General features: G+C 37.4%; 1 protein-coding gene across 3 annotated transcripts in view; it reads left to right on the forward strand.

Annotated features, from left to right (window-relative positions):
- The first annotated feature begins 262 nt into the window (after positions 1-262).
- LOC139977368 (uncharacterized) overlaps positions 263-20375 on the forward strand; it is a 35023-nt gene continuing 14910 nt past the window's right edge. The window contains exons 1-9 of one of the 3 annotated variants that reach the window (XM_071986669.1): positions 263-436; positions 3545-3609; positions 3968-4042; positions 4998-5276; positions 6962-7225; positions 8371-8490; positions 8984-9014; positions 9229-9287; positions 15642-15836. In XM_071986669.1, coding sequence (XP_071842770.1) covers positions 432-436; positions 3545-3609; positions 3968-4042; positions 4998-5276; positions 6962-7225; positions 8371-8490; positions 8984-9014; positions 9229-9287; positions 15642-15836 — 1093 coding nt within the window. In that variant the 5' untranslated portion in view covers positions 263-431. Of the gene's footprint in view, positions 437-3544; positions 3610-3958; positions 4043-4997; positions 5277-6961; positions 7226-8370; positions 8491-8983; positions 9015-9228; positions 9288-15641; positions 15837-20375 lie in introns of all 3 variants that reach the window. The other 2 variants (XM_071986667.1, XM_071986668.1) reach the window with 2 other exon arrangements.

A 20375-nucleotide genomic window follows, 5' to 3' on the forward strand; every position in this document is an offset into this window, starting at 1 on the left:
ATATATATATATATATATATATATATATATATATATATATATATATATATATATATATATGTTTAATTGAAGGTTAAGTCACCAGGAAGTTATATTTAATATTCTAGCATGCTGTAATACTACTATGTATATTGAGCTCTATTACATTATAGCTGTCCTCTTCCTCTTTCTGTTTCAGGTAGAACTATTGTTCTGTATTGTATTGTAGTTAATACCTAATAGTTAATGGTCACTGAGTATTCATTCTTTCATTTTCCATACAGAAGTGTATAAGGGGCTAACTTTCACTTAATCGTATTTCCTCGTATGTTTACATCACACATGCCATTATCACACATGCCATTATTTTGTAACAAACACTGAAGATTCAACAGCTCACCGTGTTGTGAGTAAACCAGGATTAGGTTTCATCAAATCACTTAAAACGGGAGATGATGTAAGTAGTCTTTCAATTTAGCGTTTTGCTATTTGTTTCCAAAATTTCATAATTTAAAATCTGACATTTTTGACTGATATTCAGGGTATAAGGGATACAGGTTGCGTTTCTATGATCACTGGACTCGCCTTCAACTTGAACAGAGACGTTTCATATAGTTATTATACTTAGTTGAAAACAACGGATGATTACACTCTTTGCTTCTCTAAACAAATATCGAATTTATCCTTCATAGTAGACTCTAGACTTGATAGTAGACAGTAGCCTTCAAAGTAGACTCTAACCTTCATAGCAGACACTAAAATTCATAGCAGACACTAGCCTTCTTAGCAGACACATAACCGTTCTAGTAGACACTAGCCTTCCTAGCAGACACTAGCCTTCATAGTAGACTCTATAGCCTTCAACTGTAGACATAATCTTCATATCAGACACTAGCCTTCCTAGCAGACACATAACCGTTCTAGTAGACACCAGCCTTCCTAGCAGACACTAGCCTTCATAGTAGACTCTATAGCCTTCAACTGTAGACATAACCTTCATAGCAGACACTAGCCTTCCTAGCAGACACATAACCGTTCTAGTAGACAATAGCCTTCCTAGCAGACACTAGCCTTCATAGTAGACCCTATAGCCTTCAAGTTTTGTACTGGTGAGGGGAGAGAAAGTTAATATGTTATGATATCGGAGGGAGGGGCTAAGGATAGGGGCATACCCTCCTCTCTGAGAAATCTTGGAAAAAGAGAGGTTGCTTATATGGTGATCTTAGTCTGGAACAATATTGAAGAGTTTACTGAACATACATAGTTAGGTAATGTACTCAACTACACTAGTATTTTCTGTTGTTGTAATATTCTGTGTGCCAGTGCATGAGGGAGGGGCGGAACTAAGGGGGCAAAGCGTCCAGAAATGTATTTATTGTCCCTCTTGGTAGCTGGCTTAGGCTATTTTGACAATTCGAACTCTGAACACGATGTCGTTTTTAAATCAGTATGCAAGTACAGGCTATGTGCTTTTAACAAAACACAATTCAGTGATGTGGAAAACATGCCGTAGTGGTACTAGGCAGTGGTATAAAGTAGGAAAATTGGATCGCCAAATTAAGAAAGAGTATGTTGTAATAGACCTATTAACTACAGACAGCATCAGAATGTCATCTAGCAAAATACCTCAACGCATTCCTTGCCCCATCCCTGCCTCATAACTTAACCTAATGATAAAAGACAGTCGCAGAACAGCCGTTTTACTCCTCCATTAATGGTAGTAAATAAGAAGGATAAGTTTATTTTCTGCATTCACAACAGACTATACATATTAACTATATTAGTGCCCACACATGAAAGAAATTGCACATCCACCACAAAAAGGTAAACGGAATATTACTCTGATGTCTTAATATAACCTAACGTCCCCATCCGACGGACAGGATTGTACCTCCGCACCAGACCACTCTCTCAAGTACTGAGGGAGGTGAAGGCACCCACTATGAATCATCATCATTGCAGCGCAGATATTTTGAACAAAGTTGTTTTGAAACTATCGAAAGAACAGAAACACAACTCCTCTCAGCAACACTGCAAAAGCAGTAATTTTGAATAGGTCAGGAGAGTTTGTTTTGATGAGGATTTAACCCAGGAACCTTATAATTGTGGGGCGGACACTGTAATCATTACGCCACACTATTAACTTTCAAAAAGATGACAATTCCCTAGAATAGAAGTTATGACGTATGATTTCACCTTCCAAACTATGGGCTGCAATATGCATGTTGAAATGAAAGAACAAGTGGAGTGTGTTTCTAGTGCATGTAAGTGTGAGCTGGAAGATATATATCTGCAATATGCATGTTGAAATGAAAGAACAAGTGGAGTGTGTTTCTAGTGCATGTACGTGTGAGCTGGAAGATATGTATCATGCCAAGCCGAAGACCTTTTACAACGTTAGTCAGTCAATTTGTAGTTGTAAGCCAAATAGCTTAGGGTTTTATTAGATAGCCTTATCGGAAACAACCTCCAGCCACTCACAAGCCATAGGTATTTTTGTTACCAAACTTTGAAACTTTGAACCACGCTTTTGAAAATCCAGAAAGCTTTTTAAGTCTGAAAGATTTCTTCAATATTATTTCGTCAATAATGTCATGTCAGAACTCGTCATGAAATGTCACATATTTGTCCAAGAAACCCCTGGTGCAGAATATACCACTCTAACACATATCTTGCTGATAACAAGTCCTACGGTATGTTATATTGCAACAGCTAGAAGATCTCCGTCTGACATTAAGAAGTAGTTTTATCCTTTACTGAAAAATGCCATTTTCTTCTAAATTTCAACCGGTTGTACTGAAATTGTCTTTTTTTCATCGGAAAATGTCGACTTTTGTCACTTTCTTTCAAGTTTAGTCTAGCATCTAATATTAACGAAAGTTCGAAATAAACTGTTGAATAATTTCATTGGTTCAACAGAATTTCGACTTTCTATATAACTTTAGCGGAAAGGGTCTTACAACGGATTAAGGAGAATATAAAACATAGACTTGATCATTTGACAGTTCGCGGTCAATTTCCACATCCGGAATTTAAGAAAGTGATGAAAGTAAAGATCCCCCCCCCCCACCCCGAAACGTCCAAAAAAGTTAAATTTGACCAGATTTGTGCAAAAAGAAGGAATGATTCACAAGTTTTTAAAACCTTCAAACTGATGGACTTCAAAATTGATGGATATTAGTTATGTTTTATATCTGAGCATTTCTTAATACTTTTATATGTAAATAACACATATCATAATACAATGATATATTAATGTATATAATGTTAATGTTTGAACAATATTAAGATCTAATTTTCTGAAATCTGTGCAAATGGGTGGGTGGGGGGGGGGGCTCTTTGCTATCATCATTTTCTTCAATTGAGGATGTGGAAATTGACCGCGAACTGTCAAATGATTAAGTCTATGTTTTATATTCTCCTTAGACATAATATATCAAATATCTTTTTGCTGCAGTTGTTACCACTTATGCGCGTCGGTAGCTCGTTGATAGGCGGACATGACATCTGCTATGAAATCGTGTTTAACATAGTAACAGTCTTTTTGTGCATTGTTGTTTTCTAGCCGCCATATCAACACTGTAACGGTGTTTCTCTATGCCGTAACATGGATGCCACTTACAGCAGCAGGTGCGTAGCTTCCAAGTTGAACGAGAGAAGAGTAACAGCCACAGGGGTCTTATTTTCATAAACATCTTTCGTTTGTTAACTTTCTGGGAGGATGATGTTGTGAATTATTACGATTAATTTAGGTAGAATTTTATTGTCTCAATAATGTATATTGTCGAAGATTCCTGTCTTTGTTGTGTACTTGAAAGTATTTGATTCTTATGCAACGCTTACGTTGAAATAATATATGTGTTTCTCTTAACATGTCACAACACAATCTCATTGTATACATTGACTTACTACTAGTAAAAAATAATGAAGTGTGTGTTTGTAATGTTTATAGCTGTGTTATTGCTGTTTTTCTTACTAGCCGTTACAGAGTTGTCGTCAGCCTCACCAACGAACATGGTTTCGATCACTCAAGAAAGCCAGGCGAATCAGCCGCATGATACATGTAATCTATAATCGATTCCATTTGTTTGTGTTTGCCAATAGATCAAAGAATGTGTTATAGATTGATTTTAAGAAGGACTGTAAAGATGCTTGGTTTGCCGGGGTGGGTGGATGTATCCTCAACATTACACTAGGGCGACGATCGATGTAATCACACCCCCACCCCCCCCCCCCCCCGCGCCATCCCCAATGTTATAGATATGCCAGAAAGCACATTTCTCCACATGAAAAATTATGATTAATTAAGAAAGTGACAATTTAAGATGCGTTTTAATTCTTTACAACATTACAAGATCGGTGGAATACGGTGACATATTCCCTAACATTTTACTAGGAATGACCCATGTAATCATCTGTACCATGTTATAGATTAGACCCTATAAGTTGATATCGCTAGGAAGCTACACAGATGTGAATACTGTTATGTAACCTGGATATGTCGTCATGACTGTGCTTTATGTAGCTCGGTAGAGTTGGTCCTATCGCTGCCCTTTGGTAAGCCGTATTTGGAGACTGTTAACGGAATTAACGGGAATGATTACAAATTTCTTCAGATGGAAGTTGTATATTTCCTTTTCACATCTTAAATGTGAAATTTTGTGTGATTCATGTGAGGAAAAAGAGCAAAAATATCTCCAAGTCGCACCAGTTTGCATTATTGAATATCTCGATTGTCAAAATTTCTGACAGATGAGGGGAACACCCAGTGCTGCAGGGAGCTATTAAATTGTAAGGGTGCAGTATAATGAGGAAAGTGATATGAGGAGGGAGAAATCGTTTATTAAAAGATTTGAAAGATTAAAAGGTTTAATGTGTTTCGTAGGTTACTACAACCCCCCCCTTCCCCTGCCTCTTCCTTTTGTAATTTGTTAGCTGATGGGAGGCTAGAGCTAGATTGATGATGCTGGCCCGATGATCCAGCACAGTATATGATCAATTGCTCTTTTTTATACAAGGTATGATGAATAAGAATGGATCCCACCAATCCATTCTTCCTGGCACTTCTACTAACTTAACGTGTTGCATTAACAACACTAACACGTCCATATGGTGGTTCAACCACTTGATAGTTTACCATGGAGGACAAGCTATCGGTACTGAACATAACTTGAATGTGACACTGGATGAAGAATATACACGACTGCACATCATCAACAGTACTACAAATAATACAGGGGAATATAAGTGTACTCTCGGAAATAAAACTATTTCAATCTATAAAATCGATGTAAGAGGTAAGTTTGTGAATATGTCTACTTGCAATGCATCTTCCAAATCTCAAAATCATCACCTTCGGTATCAAATATGAATCTCCAGATTCGTTATAAGTAAAATAGTATAAGTGATTCTACAGGTTTTGCATATGAATCCTGCGTTTACAATCTCAATATGGGAACGTGATGTCATGTAACAACGATATGCAATTACTGAGCATTACATGTCCTTTACTATCCTGTAAGCTATGCAATAACTGAGCATTACGTGTTCTTTACTATCCTGTAAGGTATGCAATAACTGAGCATTACATGTTCTTTACTATCCTGTAAGGAATGCTAATAACTGAGCATAACATGTTCTTTACTATCCTGTAAGGTATGCAATTACTGAGCATAACATGTTCTTTACTATCCTGTAAGGTATGCAATAACTGAGCATTGCATGTTCTTTACTATCCTGTAAGGTATGCAATAACTGAGCATTACATGTTCTTTACTATCCTGTAAGGTATGCAATAACTGAGCATTGCATGTTCTTTACTATCCTGTAAGGTATGCAATAACTGAGCATTACATGTTCTTTACCATCCTGTAAGGAATGCTAATAACTGAGCATAACATGTTCTTTACTATCCTGTAAGGTATGCAATAACTGAGCATAACATGTTCTTTACTATCCTGTAAGGTATGCAATAACTGAGCATTGCATGTTCTTTACTATCCTGTAAGGTATGCAATAACTGAGCATTTCATGTTCTTTACTATCCTGTAAGGTATGCAATAACTGAGCATTGCATGTTCTTTACTATCCTGTAAGGTATGCAATAACTGAGCATTACATGTACTTTACTATCCTGTAAGGAATGCTAATAACTGAGCATAACATGTTCTTTACTATCCTGTAAGGTATGCAATAACTGAGCATAACATGTTCTTTACTATCCTGTAAGGTATGCAATAACTGAGCATTGCATGTTCTTTACTATCCTGTAAGGTATGCAATAACTGAGCATTACATGTTCTTTACTATCCTGTAAGGTATGCAATAACTGAGCATTGCATGTTCTTTACTATCCTGTAAGGTATGCAATAACTGAGCATTACATGTACTTTACTATCCTGTAAGGTATGCAATAACTGAGCATTACATGTTCTTTACTATCCTGTAAGGTATGCAATAACTGAGCATTACATGTACTTTACTATCCTGTAAGGTATGCAATAACTGAGCATTACGTGTTCTTTACTATCCCGTAAGGTATGCAATAACTGAGCATTACATGTTATTTACTATCCTGTAAGGTATGCAATAACTGAGCATTACATGTTCTTTACTATCCTGTAAGGTATGCAATAACTGAGCATTACATGTTCTTTACTATCCTGTAAGGTATACAATAACTGAGCATTACATGTTCTTTACTATCCTGTAAGGAAATAACTGAGCATTACATGTTCTTTACCATCCTGTAAGGTATACAATAACTGAACATTACATGTTCTTTACTATCCTGTAAGGTATGCAATAACTGAGCATTACATGTTCTTTACTATCCTGTAAGGTATGAAATAACTGAGCATTACATGTTCTTTACTATCCTGTAAGGTATGCAATAACTGAGCATTACATGTTTTTCACTATCCTGTAAGGAATGCAATAACTGAGGAATACATGTTTTTTACTGTCTTGTTTTCATTTCCAGTGCCCATCTCAAAGCTATTTCTTGAAGTTTCAAATGACTCGGATTATTATATCCTCTGTTTCGGGGACCAGCAGCCAACAGAGCCGTTTGTATGGAGAATCGATGGAGAAATTGCTGTTAAAGACAGTTATGTAGTTATGCATAATACTTCAGAAGGTTTTGTTAATGCATCTATTTTAATTCTCCCACGGAGCAGCGCCAATAAAACAGTCACGTGCGAACACGGAAGTGTATCAGTTTCGAAAAACCTAGATGAAAAAACAGGTACGGTAATTTCTATTAATGTTTTAATGCTAACAAGGAAGTACATAGTACTAATGTAGCAAAACAATTTTGATTACCATATTAAGTAAATGTCATGATGTTCAAATCTTAAATGGAGATACGTTAAGATAGTAATAACGAAAATAAGAAGCAACTTGTATTATGTCGCTACACTAATTCAATTTGCAATCAATTGCTTGGTTAATAGTGCATGTAACTTTGGATTGCTGCTAAACCTTGTGCTACCTTCCCTTGTTCATTTTCATGCTATAATGTGGTGGACAATTTATTACGGAAACGCTCAGTCATATTTTGACAGCCTCTCCTTTATCATATGTGTTACATGGCCGATATTTTTATTGGCATTTTTATGTTTAGAATTCCCAAGTAGAGGAAAGGTGACGCAAGGACCCATATGATCAAGTTGTAAGAGGGATATGAGAGTACTTCTCTGATAAGCCCCCCCCCCCCCTGGATAATCTGTTGCCAGGCAGTATAGGGCTGCTCTTATAAAGGCGATGATCCCTGGTCCCTGATTCAATGGACAATGCTGCAGCAATTACATATGTTGTGTGTTGCAAGTTCTATATAGTTTTAAGTTCAACCATAAAGCTACATAGTTTTACCCATCCTCATAGTTTTGACCCATCCTCACAGCTTTACCCATCCTCATAGTTTTACTCGTGGACCCTACGGGAGAGTTGAGCGTCTCAAACTGAATACTTCTGAAAGTTCTGTCTATAACAAAGAGAATAGAATCAATTCAGATTCAATAGAATAATGTTTTGTTCGTAGCTTTTTTTCAGTCTGGCCCAGTATTAAACACAGCGACGAAACACCAAACATAAGTCAACCCCTCCATATAGATTTGGCCGATTCATTTTTCATCTTTTTATTGGTGTAATATGTAAAGCAGTATCACCCAGGACTCATCGAGATCCTTATTCCGGATTGGTATACGAATGTTAACGCTTGATCGATATTGTTTTATTGACGATGCATTATAGAGCAGTTAGCGAGATTAATAGTTTAAAAGACTTCAGATACAGATGAATAGAAAAAACAGAAATCAATTATTTTAACAGAGTATAATATCCTTATTAGTCGGAGTTGTTCAGAATGTTGTTTTCTCATCTCCTCTTCAGCAGATGACACACAAGAATCAATATATTTTTTCTGGATAACAGGAGCCAGCGCTGTCATAATTTTGGTTATAGCCTCATTCTCATACGTGGTGTTCACATATGCCTATCCAATATCGAAAGGTAGATCAACCAAGTATGAAACTAAGTTTATAGGCCTACCGGTATATGCAAAGAAAACTTGAAGCATTGTAAAGCTGTTTGCACGTATTAGACCTAACAACAACGAAATATCTCTATCACGGCATTTCATGTACGTATTAGGTCTAGATGTAAGATCGGTGTCTTCAACACTTGCCTGTATTATGTACCCGATGTATTAATATAATAAACTATATAAATATTTCACAGGTCGTCTTGTGAGCAGGAAACAGCGGCAAGTAAGGCAGTATATATATATATATATATATATATATATATATATATATATATATATATATATATATAATATATATATATATATATATATATATATATATATATATATATATATATATATATATATATATATATATATCTGTATGTAATCCTCTCTCCTTATCAAACTGTGTGTTTCAGAACATAGGATGTAATATTGACCCTTAATGTAATCACTGATATTCTCTTGTACTGATAGATCAGGAGTCCCGCCGGTCATCAATTTATTCGTAAGTAATCCCACCATTTTTATATCAGTAATATAGTGACAACATGTGCATAGAAATAATTTATGAAATGATGTAGATTTCTCTCCTTTGAGCTCTTCAATAATTTAAAAGTACCATTTGTACATATTCTTTCCCTAATTTGTGTCATTCGGTATATGAATAATGTAACTTTAATTAGCTTATTTCATTGCTGATATTTCTTCGCATGATACAGAATACCGAGCACCGCATCCTCTGACAGACAACGTCGTGCTGACGCAGTCTCCAAGCAGGGTAGGTTTAATAACTCCTACATTAGCTAAAGTGAGTTTAACCGAAACTTACGCCATTCTATAAGGAAATACTAGATTCAAGCCGGGAGTAGAGTGGTCAGATATCACTCATAATGGCACAGTTTTAGCGAAAACCAAATAATTGAAATATTCAGACTGTGATAATTGGAAATCATATCGCCTAGGTAAGCTTTTTGATACCTTCACTTCACTGAATATAAAACTCTTACATATCAACCTTTTTGAGGTTTGGTCGTTCGCAGTAAATATGGGGGGGGGGGGGAGGGGGCAAGTACTTCTGTTTTGAATGATCGGCTAATTGCCCAAAGAGTAAACTGGTTTAACTTTAATAGTTGACCAGCCTTTGTTTGGTCCAGGGGCTTGTGGGAGTGGTGTGGACTCCAAAAGAGATACCAAATGGTTTGGGCTGTAGTGAACAATGTTATGGCACTCTCGGGCTTTCTCTGTTGAGGAAAGGTTTTTTAATTCCCATGTTGGTGGGTATCGGGCAGAATATGATCTTATAATTAAGTGAATTGTTTTTTCGGTACTTGTCACGCGACTTTCTGAGGGTCTTTCTCCAGATTTTATATCAGTACCGTACCCTATCTGGTCATTTGGTCGATTGCATCCTATTTTGGCAATTGTTTGCTTTTTTCAAGAATTTTGGCAGATGAAGACTCTAAGAATCTGGGAAGACCGTCTCTTGCCGTGCAACGAAATCAAAATTAAACAAATAGGAAATGTGTTTATAGTTACTGTGTATACTCATACGCGTGGGACAGTATGAAGTATTTCCTATTGTGTAGTTTTGTTTAGATGCTTGAGATTATGATGCATTTAAATACATATCAGAAAGAGGAATTTCTCGTATTTTATTCTGTGGAATGTATCTCAGACCCCAATAGTAGATTCAGGCAGAGAATTCTCCTAAGTTGCAGCGTTTCAAACACTTCTTGTTCTCTCATAGCTAGTAAAGATTGGAAATAAAAGTCAGAGAGAGCAATTAAATTGCTCTGGAATGTTTTCTAAGCCCTATTGTAAGTCATTCAGCGTTAGCTTTGAAATTTCAACTTCAGATACATCAGTTTATCTCAGATAGAGATATCACTGGTTGGGGTCCAGGATGCGAAACCTCGGAAAGCTATAGCATTTTAGATATTTCTGGCACTATAGTTTGATTTTCCTGAGGTGGCGCTGTCATGACTGGTGCATATATGTAAGATGTCATGACTGGTGCATATAAGATGTCATGACTGGTGCATATAAGATGTCATGACTGGTGTATGTAAGATGTCATGACTGGTGTATGTAATATGTCATGACTGATGTATGTAATATGTTATGACTGGTGTATGTAAGATGTCATGACTGGTGTATGTAATATGTCATGACTGGTGTATGTAAGATGTCATGACTGGTGTATGTAAGATGTCTTGACTGGTGTATGTAATATGTCATGACTGGTGTATGTAAGATGTCTTGACTGGTGTATGTAAGATGTCATGACTGGTGTATATAAGATGTCATGACTGGTGTATGTAATATGTCATGACTGGTGTATATAAGATGTCATGACTGGTGTATGTAAGATGTCATGACTGGTGTATATAAGATGTCATGACTGGTGTATGTAATATGTCATGACTGGTGTATGTAAGATGTCAGGACTGGTGTATATAAGATGTCATGACTGGTGTATGTAATATGTCATGACTGGTGTATGTAAGATGTCTTGACTGGTGTATATAAGATGTCATGACTGGTGTATGTAAGATGTCATGACTGGTGTATATAAGATGTCATGACTGGTGTATGTAATATGTCATGACTGGTGTATGTAAGATGCCAGGACTGGTGCACATAAGATGTCATGACTGGTGTATATAAGATGTCAGGACTGGTGTATGTAAGATGTCATGACTGGTGTATGTAAGATGTCTTGACTGGTGTATGTAAGATGTCATGACTGGTGTATATAAGATGTCATGACTGGTGTATGTAAGATGTCATGACTGGTGTATATAAGATGTCATGACTGGTGTATGTAAGATGTCATGACTGGTGTATGTAAGATGTCATGACTGGTGTATGTAAGATGTCATGACTGGTGTATGTAAGATGTCAGGACTGGTGTATGTAAGATGTCATTACTGGTGTATGTAATATGTCATGACTGGTGTATGTAATATGTCATGACTGGTGTATGTAATATGGCATGACTGGTGTATGTAAGATGTCATGACTGGTGTATGTAATATGTCAGGACTGGTGTATGTAAGATGTCATGACTGGTGTATGTAAGATGTCATGACTGGTGTATGTAAGATGTCATTACTGGTGTATGTAATATGTCATGACTGGTGTATGTAAGATGTCATGACTGGTGTATGTAATATGTCATGACTGGTGTATGTAATATGTCATGACTGGTGTATGTAAGATGTCATGACTGGTGTATGTAAGATGTCTTGACTGGTGCATATACGATGGCATGACTGGTGTATATAAGATGTCATTACTGGTGTATATAAGATGTCAGGACTGGTGTATGTAACATATCAGGACTGGCGTATGTAAGATGTCATTACTGGTGCAGATAAGATGTCATGACTGGTGTATGTAAGATGTCATGACTGGTGTATGTAATATGTCATGACTGGTGTATGTAATATGTCATTACTGGTGTATGTAAGATGTCTTGACTGGTGCACATAAGATGTCATGACTGGTGTATATAAGATGTCAGGACTGGTGTATGTAAGATGTCATGACTGGTATATGTAAGATGTCAGGACTGGTGTATATAAGATGTCATGACTGGTGTATGTAATATGTCATGACTGGTGTATGTAACATGTCTTGACTGGTGTATATAAGATGTCATGACTGGTGTATGTAAGATGTCATGACTGGTGTATGTAAGATGTCAGGACTGGTGTATGTAAGATGTCATGACTGGTGTATGTAAGATGTCATGACTGGTGTATGTAAGATGTCATTACTGGTGTATGTAATATGTCATGACTGGTGTATGTAAGATGTCATGACTGGTGTATGTAATATGTCATGACTGGTGTATGTAAGATGTCATGACTGGTGTATGTAATATGTCATGACTGGTGTATGTAAGATGTCATGACTGGTGTATGTAAGATGTCTTGACTGGTGCATATACGATGGCATGACTGGTGTATATAAGATGTCATTACTGGTGTATATAAGATGTCAGGACTGGTGTATGTAACATATCAGGACTGGCGTATGTAAGATGTCATTACTGGTGCAGATAAGATGTCATGACTGGTGTATGTAAGATGTCATGACTGGTGTATGTAATATGTCATGACTGGTGTATGTAATATGTCATTACTGGTGTATGTAAGATGTCTTGACTGGTGCACATAAGATGTCATGACTGGTGTATATAAGATGTCAGGACTGGTGTATGTAAGATGTCATGACTGGTATATGTAAGATGTCAGGACTGGTGTATATAAGATGTCATGACTGGTGTATGTAATATGTCATGACTGGTGTATGTAACATGTCTTGACTGGTGTATATAAGATGTCATGACTGGTGTATGTAAGATGTCATGACTGGTGTATATAAGATGTCTTGACTGGTGTATGTAATATGTCATGACTGGTGTATGTAAGATGTCAGGACTGGTGCACATAAGATGTCATGACTGGTGTATATAAGATGTCAGGACTGGTGTATGTAAGACTTCATGACTGGTGTATGTAAGATGTCTTGACTGGTGTATGTAAGATGTCATGACTGGTGTATATAAGATGTCATGACTGGTGTATGTAAGATGTCATGACTGGTGTATATAAGATGTCATGACTGGTGTATGTAATATGTCATGACTGGTGTATGTAAGATGTCTTGACTGGTGTATATAAGATGGCATGACTGGTGTATGTAAGATGTCATGACTGGTGTATGTAATATGTCAGGACTGGTGTATGTAAGATGTCATGACTGGTGTATGTAAGATGTCAGGACTGTTGTATGTAACATATCAGGACTGGCGTATGTAAGATGTCATTACTGGTGCAGATAAGATGTCATGACTGGTGTATGTAAGATGTCATGACTGGTGTATGTAATATGTCATGACTGGTGTATGTAATATGTCATTACTGGTGTATGTAAGATGTCTTGACTGGTGCACATAAGATGTCATGACTGGTGTATATAAGATGTCAGGACTGGTGTATGTAAGATGTCATGACTGGTGTATGTAAGATGTCATGACTGGTGTATGTAAGATGTCTTGACTGGTGTATGTAAGATGTCATGACTGGTGTTTATAAGATGTCATGACTGGTGTATGTAATATGTCATGACTGGTGTATGTAATATGTCATGACTGGTGTATGTAAGATGTCTTGACTGGTGTATATAAGATGGCATGACTGGTGTATATAAGATGTCAGGACTGGTGTATGTAAGATGTCATGACTGGTGTATGTAAGATGTCATGACTGGTGTATGTAAGATGTCATTACTGGTGTATGTAAGATGTCTTGACTGATGCATATAAGATGCCATGACTGGTGTATATAAGATGTCATGACTGGTGTATGTAAGATGTCATTACTGGTGTATGTAAGATGTCTTGACTGGTGCATATAAGATGCCATGACTGATGCATATAAGATGTCATGACTGGTGTATATAAGATGTTATGACTGGTGTATGTAATATGTCATGACTGGTGTATGTAATATGTCATGACTGGTGTATGTAAGACTTCATGACTGGTGTATGTAATATGTCATGACTGGTGTATGTAATATGTCTTGCCTGGTGCATATAAGATGTCATGACTGGTGCATATAAGATGGCATGACTGGTGTATATAAGATGTCATGACTGGTGTATGTAATATGTCATGACTGGTGTATGTAATATGTCATGACTGGTGTATGTAAGATGTCTTGATTGGTTAATATAAGATGTCATGACTGGTGTATGTAAGACTTCATGACTGGTGTATGTAATATGTCATGACTGGTGTATGTAAGATGTCTTGACTGTTGCATATAAGATGTCTTGACTGGTGCATATAAGATGGCATGACTGGTGCATATAAGATGTCATGACTGGTGTATATAAGATGTCATGACTGGTGTATGTAATATGTCATGACTGGTGTATGTAATATGTCATGACTGGTGTATGTAAGATGTCTTGATTGGTGCATATAAGATGTCATGACTGGTGTATATAATATGTCATGACTGGTGTATGTAATATGTCATGACTGGTGTATGTAATATGTCATGACTGGTGTATATAAGATGTCATTACTGGTGTTTGTAATATGTCATGACTGGTGTATGTAAGATGTCATGACTGGTGTATGTAAGATGTCATGACTGGTGTATGTAAGATGTCTTGACTGGTGTATATAAGATGGCATGACTGGTGTATGTAAGATGTCATGACTGGTGTATGTAAGATGTCATGACTGGTGTATGTAAGATGTCATGACTGGTGTATATAAGATGTCATGACTGGTGTATGTAAGATGTCAGGACTGGTGTATGTAAGATGTCATGACTGGTGTATGTAAGATGTCATGACTGGTGTATGTAAGATGTCATGACTGGTGTATGTAAGATGTCATGACTGGTGTATGTAAGATGTCATGACTGGTGTATGTAAGATGTCATGACTGGTGTATGTAAGATGTCATGACTGGTGTATGTAATATGTCATGACTGGTGTATGTAAGATGTCATGACTTGTGTATGTAAGATGTCATGACTGGTGTATGTAAGATGTCATGACTGGTGTATGTAAGATGTCATGACTGGTGTATGTAAGATGTCTTGACTGGTGTATGTAAGATGTCATGACTGGTGTATATAAGATGTCATGACTGGTGTATGTAATATGTCATGACTGGTGTATGTAAGATGTCATGACTGGTGTATGTAAGATGTCTTGACTGGTGTATGTAAGATGTCATGACTGGTGTATATAAGATGTCAGGACTGGTGTATGTAAGATGTCAGGACTTTTGCATATAAGATGTCAGGACTGGTGTATGTAATATGTCATGACTGGTGTATGTAAGATGTCATGACTGGTGTATGTAAGATGTCATGACTGGTGTATGTAAGATGTCATGACTGGTGTATGTAAGATGTCATGACTGGTGTATGTAAGATGTCATGACTGGTGTATGTAAGACTGCATGACTGGTGTATGTAAGACTGCATGACTGGTGTATGTAAGATGTCAGGACGGGTGTATGTCGGGATTCTCGACTGGAAAGTGGAATATGCCCATAAACATTACATTTCTATTGATTATTCTTACGCTCCGGTAGAGTCTACAGAGCAAGAGGAATGTGACAACAAGGTGCAGACAAAGAATGAAAGCTGCAACTCATTTGAACGTCAGGTGCAACAGTTTGGGATAAATCTACAGTCCTTCAGGTCTGCTGACGCTCTCAATGAATTTTGGGAGGCTTCTCTGTATGACGGGACCCTTAAGGATAAGTTTGTCGTTAGAAGTCTCAGTGGTAAGTGATCTTGGCTGTTAATATTGACTATTGGACGGAGTGTTATTATCGGTGATAACTGATAGGGTATATAGGTCGACTTAGAGGTTCACTGCGTTGATATGTCTCATATTCTGTTTTTACCTATGGACTATTCATAAGTAATGTTTGTAGAAACATATTTGATTCATATAGACAGTGATTAGGGGTAAGCAGTGTCCATTATACGTTTCAGGTTCGTGACTATCCCTCCCTTTGTATTTTCAATAGACAACTTAAAACATTTCTGTTTGATTCCTAGTCTTTTGTTTCCCCTTGGTTTCCTTTGTCTCTTTCCTACTTTGAAAAGCGCTTTGAAACGCTGTATTAAAGCGCTATAAAATGTAATCAATTATTATTATTATTATTATGATACGTGATAGGCTGGTTGAATGGATTGCACGGTGTCATCAGTGTTATTATATACGTGGTAGGCTAATTGTATTGATAGCACGGTGTCATTAGTATTATACGTAATGGGCTTATTGTATGGGTAGCACGGTGTCATTAGTATTATACGTGATTAGCTAATTATATGGATAGCACGGTGTAATCAGTGTTATACGTGATAGGCTAATTGTATGGATAACACGGTGTCATCAGTGTTATACGTGATAGGCTAATTGTATGGATAACACGGTGTAATCAGTGTTATACGTGGTAGGCTAATTGTATGGATAACACGGTGTCATCAGTGTTATACGTGATAGGCTAATTATATGGATAGCACGGTGTAATCAGTGTTATACGTGATAGGCTAATTATATGGATAACACGGTGTAATCAGTGTTATACGTGATAGGCTAATTATATGGATAACACGGTGTAATCAGTGTTATACGTGGTAGGCTAACTGTATGGATAACACGGTGTCATCAGTGTTATACGTGATAGGCTAATTGTATGGATAACACGGTGTCATTAGTATTATACGTGATAGGCTAATTATATGGATAGCACGGTGTCATCAGTGTTACTATATACGTGGTAGGCTAATTGTATTGATAGCACGGTGTCATTAGTATTATACGTGATTAGCTAATTATATGGATAGCACGGTGTAATCAGTGTTATACGTGGTAGGCTAATTGTATGGATAACACGGTGTCATCAGTGTTATACGTGATAGGCTAATTGTATGGATAACACGGTGTCATCAGTTTTCATTATCTTGTTTCATGATGTGGTGATGCCGACAGTGCTCGAGTATCGTTCCTGCAGTTTCTAGTTTGTATTTGTATGGCTCCTTTACTTAACATTAAAAATATATTACTTTGCAGCATTAAAGTTAATATGCATGTTGCCTGCAAATCCGGATTAACCGAAATTTACCGTGTAACAACAAAATGAATTTCACATGTAAGAAATGTATCACTTTTCATCAACCCGCTTTTTACAACTTTTAACATGTTATATAAAGTGGTCATTTGATTGACTGCGACTACTACAAATCGCGTCGGACAACCAAATCCACTGTTTATGGTTGTCCGACGAATGACTAACTTGGCATGGTAATGGTTCACCACGTCGAACCATTCCCTAAAAACAAGAGCGTGTCGGTACCCCCCCCCCCCCCCGGCCAGTCTACGTTTACAAGAAAGCAGGTAAAAAACACACATTTACAGACAAAACAAGATTTTGACACTTTTCGCATTTCACATTTTGTTTACATACAAAGAAACCAGAAAGAAAAAACCCGACAAAACAGCAAAAAAATCCCATCACGCGGAATAATAAACTTGTGCGCTAAGTAAGACACTGGTGGTTATGACTATTTGCTGTTATATGAGCTCATGTCCTTTCAATATGAAACATATGCAGCTTTGCTTTGAGAAAGTAATTTGATGTCTTCCTCTTTATGTAGCGTGCAATACATACCCTCTGCAGTTCTCACCTGCACCGAGATACCCGGTTAGGCACACTATCACATTGCACCTTGTGACGTATGAAAACTCTCTTACTTCTACTGACTCGTCTTAAAAACAACATGAACATGAAAGTATAATCGAAACAAGGAACAAAGAGAAATGTATCATATTTAACTATCCATCATAACACGGTCATGGGCAGTGGTACCTTACAAATTACAAAAATGTTAAGCTTACACAATCTAACGCGCGAGGATGTATACCTCCCGGAACACTCGTCAACGGCTGGGCTAGATATGGTGGTTAGGCTGGCTAGGCTGGCTATTGTGGCTAGGCTGGCTAGGCTGGCTATGGTGGCTAGGCTGGCTATGGTGGCTAGGCTGGCTAGGTTGGCTAGGCTGGCTAGGCTAGCTATGGTGGCTAGGCTGGCTATGGTGTAAATGGTTGCTAGGCTGGATATGGTGGCTAGGCTAGCTATGGTGGCTAGGCTGGCTATGGTGTCTATGGTGGCTATGGTGTCTATGGTGGCTACTGCGTAGTTGGCTGGTTCGTTTATAGTGTTGTAGTCGAGTACTTGTATCCGAGTACTAAGTACTTCCGATTACTTTTGTGTCCGAGTACCAAGTATACCACTGTCCGAGTCCGAGTATTTTATGATCCTAGTTTGCAAGTACCACTGTGCGAGTCCGAGTATTGTATGATCCTAGTTTGCAAGTACCACTATCCGAGTCCGAGTATTGTATGATCCTAGTTTGCAAGTACCACTGTCCGAGTCCGAGTATTTTATGATCCTAGTTTGCAAGTACCACTGTCCGAGTCCGAGTATTTTATGATCCTAGTTTGCAAGTACCACTGTCCGAGTCCGAGTATTTTATGATCCTAGTTTGCAAGTACCACTATCCGAGTCCGAGTATTTTATGATCCTAGTTTGCAAGTACCACTGTCCGAGTCCGAGTACTTGGGGTTCCGAATATCGACTACGAGAACTTTATCATCCGAGTACTTTTCGAGTATTTTTCGATTAGTTTCCAGTAGACATACTGTTTAATAAAACTGCAAGCATTGTATGCGTTTATTTCAACACATATAAACTGTTACAGCTTCAATTAGTATATATCTTCATTTAGGGAAACAAAGTATGAAATATTTTGGACCCCTTTTAGTCACAGCAACAAGTCATTGTGTTACAATGCACGTTGATGTGAATCTACATCACGCAACCAAATGTGTTAACAAATACCCTACTGAAGACGATTGGAATATGCAGATATGATCATAGGATGAATGTACAGTATGAGATAAATCGATGATAAATATATTGTAAAGCATATGTTGATAACTCATTTATGATACTTTAAAGTATAGTACACCTTACAAAATTTCTTTTAATTAAGCTGTGGTGTATTATATTAAACGACTAATTTTGTATATAAATAATGCATTTTGTACATACCTCCTCCCTCTTTCGAGGGTATACTTTTGAAACCTCCCTTAAAAATCTCCCGAAGTTAATGTTGTACAACAGTAAATATGACATAATCCTTCATACATTTTGTCTATCAACATGTGTCAATAGAGAAACATAACACAATACCAGTCAGGGCTGAAAATACTGCAGGGGCGATGAACGATTTGCCCCCAGAGTACCCAAAATTTACCCCAAAACACTTTAGGTGGGCAATTGTTTTGAGCATAAAATAGGCTTCATGTTGCAGTACAACCTTGGCAAAGGGCCAATTAAACCCCTTTTAGAAGTACATCTAATGTAGCCTATATTTAGGCTAACATAAATAATGAAAATGAATAGACCCGTGTAATGCAAAAGAGCCCATGTGAACTTGCTCACGAGGGCGGTTTTCTGTGGAAAATAACCCCTCTGAGCAAACTATTAATTCCAGTAATTTAATATGTGATATTGTGAATATAAGAGGAAGTAATGTTTACGTAGCCTGCTGAAGCTTTAACAAATGTTAGCACAGTAAGATATTCATTACATATGTTAATCACTGAAAGAAGTTAAAAAATTAATAGTTTTGAAAAGAATTATTTTAAAACTGCCAAGGCAAAGAGTATGCTACTGACTGACTGACAGAAAGTGAAATTAGGGAGTTGTTATGGATTTCCCTGGTGAGAGTGAGTGCAACAAACTTGTAACGTTAGTGATTGCAGTGGGTTGTTATGAATTTCCCTGGTGAGAGTGAGTGCAACAAACTTGTAACGTTAGTGATTGCAGTGTGTTGTTATGAATTTCCCTGGTGAGACTGAGTGCAACAAACTTGTAACGTTAGTGATTGCAGTGGGTTGTTATGGATTTCCCTGGTGAGACTGAGTGCAACAAACTTGTAACGTTAGTGATTGCAGTGTGTTGTTATGAATTTCCCTGGTGAGAGTGAGTGCAACAAACTTGTAACGTTAGTGATTGCAGTGGGTTGTTATGAATTTCCCTGGTGAGACTGAGTGCAACAAACTTGTAACGTTAGTGATTGCAGTGTGTTGTTATGGATTTCCCTGGTGAGAGTGAGTGCAACAAACTTGTAACGTTAGTGATTGCAGTGTGTTGTTATGAATTTCCCTGGTGAGAGTGAGTGCAACAAACTTGTAACGTTAGTGATTGCAGTGGGTTGTTATGAATTTCCCTGGTGAGAGTGAGTGC

Source organism: Apostichopus japonicus, chromosome 12 (genome assembly GCF_037975245.1).
Source record: "Apostichopus japonicus isolate 1M-3 chromosome 12, ASM3797524v1, whole genome shotgun sequence".
Taxonomy (NCBI): Eukaryota; Metazoa; Echinodermata; class Holothuroidea; order Aspidochirotida; family Stichopodidae; genus Apostichopus; species Apostichopus japonicus.